Source organism: Theobroma cacao, chromosome 5 (genome assembly GCF_000208745.1).
Source record: "Theobroma cacao cultivar B97-61/B2 chromosome 5, Criollo_cocoa_genome_V2, whole genome shotgun sequence".
NCBI lineage: Eukaryota > Viridiplantae > Streptophyta > Magnoliopsida > Malvales > Malvaceae > Theobroma > Theobroma cacao.
Genome location: NC_030854.1, coordinates 20,998,745 through 21,006,791, shown reverse-complemented (window position 1 = coordinate 21,006,791; position 8,047 = coordinate 20,998,745). Strand labels below are relative to the sequence as shown.

General features: G+C 38.5%; 1 protein-coding gene across 1 annotated transcript; it reads right to left on the bottom strand.

Moving 5' to 3' along the window:
- LOC108661960 lies at positions 4,490-4,978 on the bottom strand. Its single transcript, XM_018120954.1, has one exon. The coding sequence runs from the start codon at positions 4,976-4,978 to the stop codon at positions 4,490-4,492; it is 489 nt and encodes a 162-aa protein (XP_017976443.1).

Below are 8,047 nucleotides of genomic sequence, written 5' to 3'. Positions count from 1 at the left end.
TGAATACAATCTAACAATGTGAATATGTGTATGAAATGTAAATTGTTAAATACATGACTGGTATAGTGCGTGTATATTATTATCGATAATGTCTTTGTGTTTTGGCTATGTTCACATCCGAGAAAAGGTGTGTGTGTATCCATGATATGATAAATTTGTTAAGCCAAGGTAAATGGATAGGCTTGCTTTGGCTTAGTGAGCTATGCTCATTGAGCTCATGCGCGGGTCATGGCCCGAGAAATTGGGTCGTGACAAATATACCTCTCTCAAATCGTGGTACATCTTGGTAGTTCCTTGATATACAATATAAGGAGATAAATGTTCCTCCTCTAGGATCTTCTTCTTCAGACCATTTATGTTTAGTACATACACCCTAGCTCCATAACAAAGTAATCTATCATATTCTCCAACAAAGTGTTGCCCTTTACTCCCTTGTGTATCTTTTAAGGCCTTGGTCATCCAATTATCCTTATCATGAGCTTCCTTGATGCAATCAAGTAGCATCGGCTTAACTCGAAAGTGTGCTATCAAAGCATCAGTCTCATTAACCTCAAAATGTAATCCCATATCTCCAAGATCATGAATGCCTCTCACTAAAGATCTCCTATCAACTGACATATGGCCTAAACTCCATATGGATTTTTGAATCAAAGCATCTACCATTACATTCACTTTTCTAGGATGATATAGAATAATATAATCATAGTCCTTAAGCAATTCCATCCATTGATGTTGCTTAAAGTTATGATCTTTTTGCTGAAAAATATACTTCAAGCTCTTATGATCGGTATATATCTCACAAGTCTTGCCATAAAGATAATGTCTTTAATCTCTAATGTAAATACAATGGTTGCCATCTTTAGATCGTGAGTGGGATAATTTTGCTCTTGCCTCTTTAATTGTCTCGAGCCATAAGCTATCATTTTATCTAGTTGCATCAACACACATCCAAAACTAACTCGCAAGGCATCATAATACACTATATATCCACCCACGTCCTATGGTAGGCTAAGTATTGAAGCTAAAATAAGAGAAACCTTGAGCTTTCCAAAACTTCCTCACAAACCTCAGACCATTGAAACTTAACTTTTTTTTTTTTGATTTAATCTAGTCATAGGTGTGGCAAGTTTGGAGAAGTCTTTAATAAAGAGATAGTAAGATCTAGCTAATCCCAAAAAGTTACGAATCTCTATCACAAAAATAGGTTTTGGCCATTTCTCTACTACCTCAATCTTCTTTGGGTCTACCTTAACACAATCCTTGGAGACCATGTGACCCAAGAAGTTAACACTATTGAGCCAAAACTCACAGTTAGAGAATTTGGTGTACAATCAGTGCTCTTTTAACACTTGTAGCACAATCCTCAAATGTTGTTCGTGTTTCTCCTTACTTTTCTAAAACACCAAGATATCATCAATAAACACTACCACAAACTTATCCAAATATGGCTTGAACAGCTGATTCATCATGTCCATAAAAGCTGTCGAGCACTCATAAAACCAAAGGACATCACTAAAAACTTAAAGTGACCATACCTAGTTTGGAATGCAGTCCTAAGCACATTGAGCAAAGATTAATCTTGAAGAAACACAAAGCACCTTAAATCTGATCAAATAAATCATGAATTCATGGAATAGAATATCTTTTCTTTATCATTACCTTATTTAGTTTTCAGTATTCAATATACAATCTAAGTTGTCCATCCTTCTACTTCATGAATAATACTAGTACAACCCATGGTGACATGTCAGGGTGAATAAAACCCTTATCCAAAAGGTTCTCTAATTGATCTTTAAGCTGTTTGCACCTTGTTAGTGCCATACGATATAGTGGTATGGATATCGAATTAGTACTTCGCACTAAATTAATACAAAACTTAATCTCCCTCTGTAGAGGGAAGTACCATAACTAGTTTGGAAACACATCAGAAAACTCTTCAATGATAGGCTCATTTGTCACATTACCAATGTCACAACCCAAATTTCGGACCATGATCGGCGCATAGGCCCAATGGACGTAGTCCACTAAGCCCAAGCAAGCTTATTAATATGACCTGTTCATCATTCCATCAAAGGTTGCTAAGTCACATTTCATAACTTCAAATCAAATTAATACTAAGCATTGCCAACTTGTAGTGGCATTACCAATCAAGTCTCCATGTATTGTCTAAAACATATGTCTAAATAATTTACATCAGGTTTATCTATACATATAAAAAAGGAGACTCGATTTTTAGTGGAGAGACCCAAGTGACGTACGGCTACTGAATGCCGAGATACCTACCAAGGAAACAAATCTACAAGGGCACCTCGACCTAGTTACCGGCTGCCTCTTGATATGAAAACATGAAGTTGAAAACGGTGAGTATAAACCCAATCAGTGAATATAAGAAGGGAACAAGCAATCAATAGGAAGAATTTGGAAATCATGATGCACTTGTTTTAAAAACAATGCAATTGATTTAGTTTCTGACCAAAAACCCCTCATTTCAAACTCTAATTAATAACCTCATAGTGTTGCAAAAACTCATAATCAATCCATGAAGTTAATTGGGTGAAAAGTATGTCAAAAGGTAGCAAGCATGGCAGCAAGTTTCTCGCTGCAGCAAAGTTCATTCTCGCTGTAGCAAGATTCGAGCGGCCAAAACAGAAAGTTTCTCGCTACAGTGAGAAAACAGTGTCAATTTGCATATGTTTCCATTTTTCTATCATATGTCCCGTTACAGAAGTCCAATTGGCCTACTTTTTAGAAAATTAGAAAGCTAAGAGGTAGGGCTACAACTTTTGTGTTTACCACTTTTCCCAGTTCAGAGGAGAATGTGGTCAAAATCTTTATTGAAGTGAAAGTACTGCACTAAAACTCGAGAGTTTCTCGCTGCAGCGAGTTGTTGGCTGCCAAAATAGAATGTTTCTCATTGCAGCGAGAAGTAAGGCACCTAAGTGTTAAAAAGACCTCCTTTGCACTAAAAATCCATTTGGTGTTATAATAAAAATCAATTTGCAAGAAAATGAGAAATTCTCAACATTCATCATGCCAAATTTCACATGCATTACATCCATAAACCATATTCATGAGCTTTCTATAAAACACACATTTACATATACATACATCGTCATCATGTGTGCACTCCATACTCGTACACTCAATCTCATCACCCAACATCATTCATCAATACACAGCACATATTCATAAGATATATACATACATACCAACATAATATAAAGTATATGGATTCATCCTTATACATATCTCACATCTCATAATATCAAAAAAAATTTAATCAAGGCTTGTTCCCTAGCACACATTTTCAAAGAAAAGTTGGATAAAATCATTCAAATATCTTGTGCAAATACATTCACATTCCCAAAACAAGTTTGAAATGCAAGTCCACTCACCGGTATTTTGTTGGACCTTTAGTCGATTCTAACTTCCCTAATGGTCCAAATGGGACAGTGGGGCTTCGTTGGAACCTATCATGCACAACAACATCACCATTAACCCAACTTGACATTAATACTATTCCAAAGCTATTTTCTAAATTGGGTTTTACTAGTCATTCTTAACTAGTTTCCAACTACCATTAAATGGCTATTGTTTGCAATACTCTAATCACACTTAAATGAATAACAATCCCAACAAATAAACTCTCACAAATCTAATTACTAGACATTCTCAACACTTAAAACTCAACTCCAATTTACTGCTCACCTTGAAAGCTTTGTAACTTTGAAATTCTTTCAAAAAATTTTCCAAGCTATTATGGGAGTTCTTTCTTTTTCTCTTTAAACACCTAGCTAGTGAGAGAAAGTATGGAAGTAGGATTTTCGAAGAGTTTTAAAGTGAAAGAGTGGAAGAGCACAAGGGTTTATGAAAGGGTGCACCAAAAGCATGAAAAGTTAAGTTATTTTGAGGGAGGTTATGGAGGTTCATATCAAGCTTCCATGGAGGTTGGAAGCAATGTGAAAGAGAAGAATAAAAAAGAAGAAGAAGCTACTAGAAAATGGGAGAAGAAGCTACTGGAAGAAAGATATATTTATAGCCCAAGCTTATCCACTCCACTTAAATTACCAAAATGCCCTCACAAGTCAACTTGATCTCCTCCAATCCTTTATGCAATCTTTTTGCTCCTTTGACACTGGGACAAGGTCCATAATGGTTAAGAAATGCTTGAGTTCACAAAAACTTATAAATTTTTACTTGAGATGAAAAATGACCATTTTGCCCCTATCGTGAAAATCATCACCATTTTTATTTCCTTTATCATTTTACCCATATTTAATCATCCATTTATGCCTTAGGCCTACTTAGGCCTTAATATCGTTTAAAACTTACTTTTAGGAGCTTACTAAAGAAATGACGAAATTACGCCTAGCCCGTGTTATTGCGTCTATGCTTAGTTACGAGCCTATAGAGATCGAGGTCTCACATTCTCCCCCACTTAAAGAAATTCGGTCCCCGAATTTAAATTCAACTATAAGATAATGTACTTCTAAGCATCAAAGAGGTGTGGATATTTGGTTTGCATCTCCTCCTCGGCTTCCCACGTTATCTCTTCACTAGTGTGGTTTCGCCATAACACTTTCACTAAGGTTACATCCTTTGAACAGAGCTTTTTGACTTGCTTATCAAGGATAGCCACCGATTGCTCCTCATAGGTTAGATCATCTTGCAACTGGATGGTTTCATATCGTATTATATGAGATGGATCGGGGTTATATTTCCTAAGCATTGACACATGGAATGCGGGGTGAATATTCGAGAGGTCTGGTGGTAGCGCCAAACAATAAGCCACCGTTCCAACCTTTTCTAAGATCTCGAAGAGTCCTATATACCGAGGGCTTAATTTTCCTTTCTTGCCAAACCTCATTACCCCTTTAGTTGGTGAGACCTTCAGGAATACGTGATCTCTCACTTGAAACTCTAAGTTTCTCTGTCTATTATCAGCATATGACTTCTGTCTACTTTGTTCTGACAACATCCTCTGTCAAATCATATGTATCTTCTCAGTGGCGTCCTGCACTAACTCAAGCCCCAAAAATTTCCTTTCTCCCACCTCTAGCCATCCAATGGGTGACCTACATCTCCGTCCATATAATGCTTCAAATGGTGCAATTTGGATGCTAGTTTGGAAACTGATATTGTAGACAAACTTCACTAAGGATAGATATTGATCCCACCTAACCCCAAGGTCTATCACACAGGCCCTTAACATATCTTCCATTGTCTATATCGTCTGTTCAGACTGACCATTAGTTTGTGGGTGGAATGCTGTACTAAAATCCAACTTAGTGCCCAATGCTTCATGCAACTTTCCCTAGAACCTACTGGTGAATTATGCTCCTCTGTCAGATACTATAGAAATGAGAATACCATGCAGTCGTACTATCTCATCCACATAAACTCGAGCATACTGGGTAGCCCCATAAGTAGTCTTAATCGAAAAAAAATGGGTTGACTTCGTTAATCGATGTACTATGATCCAAATCGAGTCGTAGCCCTCACTAGTTCTAGGTAAGTCCATTATGAAATCCATTGCAATATGCTCCCACTTCCATTCGGGCACTAGTAATGGCTGTAGTAGCTCTACAGGCTTTTGATGCTTGACCTTAACATGCTGACAAACTAGGCATTTAGAGACAAACTCAGTTACATCTTTCTTGAGTCCTTCCCACTAATACACCTCCTTCAAATCTTGATACATCTTTGTAGCCCCTTGATGTACCACATAGGCTGCGATGTGCACTTCCTCCAATATTTATCTCCTCAATTCATCACTATCGGGCACATAACGTTTAGTTCCATACCTCAACACTCCATCTGTGCCCGTAGTGAACATTTTCCCTTTCCTTCCTTGAGGGTCCTCTAAGGCCTTAGCTACGAACTCATCTTTACTTTGTGCTTCTTTAATCCGATCCATTAAGATAGGCCTCACTCTAAAATGTACTAGCAATGCATTTGCCTCTAAAACTTCCAAGTGCACACCCATGTCTCCCAAGCTATGCATCTTTCTAATCAAGAATCTCCTATCTATGGATATATGTGCCAAACTCCCCATAGATTTTTGACTCAAGGCATCTGCCACTACATTTGCCTTACCGGGATGGTAAAGAATAATACAATCATAATCCTTTAGCAACTCCATCCATCTACGTTGCCACAAGTTAAGATCCCTCTGCTGAAATATATACTTTAAACTTTTGTGGTCCGTATATATCTCGCAAGTCTCACCATACAAATAATGCCTCCAAATCTTTAAGGCAAACACGACTGCTGCCATCTCCAAATCATGTGCGGGGCAATTTTGCTCATGCCTTTTAAGTTGCCTTGATGCATGCATAATTTCCTTCCCATGCTACATTAATACACACCCTAAACTAACCTGCAATGCATCACAGAATACCGTATAACCCCCTATGCCTTGTGGTAGGCTTAATACTAGAGCAGTGGTGAGACATGCCTTATGCTTCTCAAAGCTATCCTCACAAGCATCAAACCACTCAAATTTTGTATCTTTACGTGTCAGCTTAGTCATAATGGCCACTATTTTGGAGAAGTCCTTCACAAAGCGACGATAATAGCTAGCCAAACCCAAAAAGCTTCTAATCTCTATAACTGATGTTGGCCTTGGCCACTTTTCCACTGCCTCAACTTTCTTTAGATCGACTTGTACCCCATCCTTGGATACCACATGTCCCAAGAGTGCAACGCTCTCAAGCCAAAACTCACACTTGGAGAACTTGGCATACAATTAATGTTCTCTCAAAGTCTCCTCCCTACTCCTCCAGTATATCAAGATGTCATCAATAAACACTACTATGAACTTGTCCAAATAGGGCTTGAACACTCGGTTCATCAAATCCATAAAGGCTGCAGGAGCATTCGTGAGTCCGAATGACATCACCAAGAACTCATAGTGCCCATATCTTGTTCAAAATGCGGTCTTGGGTATATCGTCATTTCGGATTCTCAACTGATGGTACCCTGATCTCAAATTTATCTTAGAGAAACATTGTGCGCCTTGTAACTGATCAAATAAATCATCTATTCTAAAAAGGGGATACTTATTCTTCACTGTCACTTTATTAAGCTGTCGGTAATCAATGCATAGTCTAAGCAACCCATCTTTCTTCTTCACAAATAGCACCGGTGCTCCCCATGGGGATATTCTAGGATGGATGAAGCCTTTATCCAACAAATCTTCTAACTGATCCTTAAGCTCTTTTAGCTCTGCAGGTGCCATTCTATATGGGGGTATGGATATAGGTCTAGTGTCGGGAATTAAATTTATACAAAATTTAATCTTTCGCTCGGGAGGCAAACCCGGTAGCTCCTCGGGAAATACATCCACGAACTCCTTCACCACCAACACTTGACTTACATCTCCAACCTTCGCTTGAGTATCCTTTACCACAGCCAAGTAACCTAAATAACCCTGTCGTAATAACCTTCGGGTAGACATGACTGATATTAAATTGGTTGGAGCATTACTCCTATCCCTCTGAATACTAAATGATGATTCATCAGGAAAATCAAATCTAACCAATTTATGATAGCAGTCCACACTGGCAAGGCAGGGTGATAGCCAATCCATCCCCAAGATCACATCAAAGTCTAAGGTGTCTAACACCACTAGATTCACCGAAGTGTCTTTGTCCTTAACTCGCACTACATAGGACTCATATTCCTATTCGGCCATAAATACCTCCTTTAAAGGAGTAGACACCACTAATTGTTTCTCTCTCCTAACACAGTCTCTACCCAAATGAGATGCAAAACATGAAGAGATAAAAGAGTGGGTAGCACCAGGATCAAATAAGACTCGAGCATTCATATTACAAATTGAGAGAATACCTGATACCACTGCGTTGAATGTCTGGGCCTCCTGTAGTGTTAAAGCAAACACCCTTGCCTGGCCTCTACCAACAAAACTCTAACGTCCGAACCTAGATGGCTTGCCTTGAGAAGAAGTAACAGCACCTCTACCTCTTGATCCATTTGCCTCCCGACCCGATGAGGCAGCAACTGAAGGAGCAGACGAAACTGGCTG

Coding starts and splice junctions, on each gene's coding strand:
- LOC108661960 (XM_018120954.1), bottom strand. CDS start 4,978: ATGTTGTCAGAACAAAGTAGACAGAAGTCATATGCTGATAATAGACAG.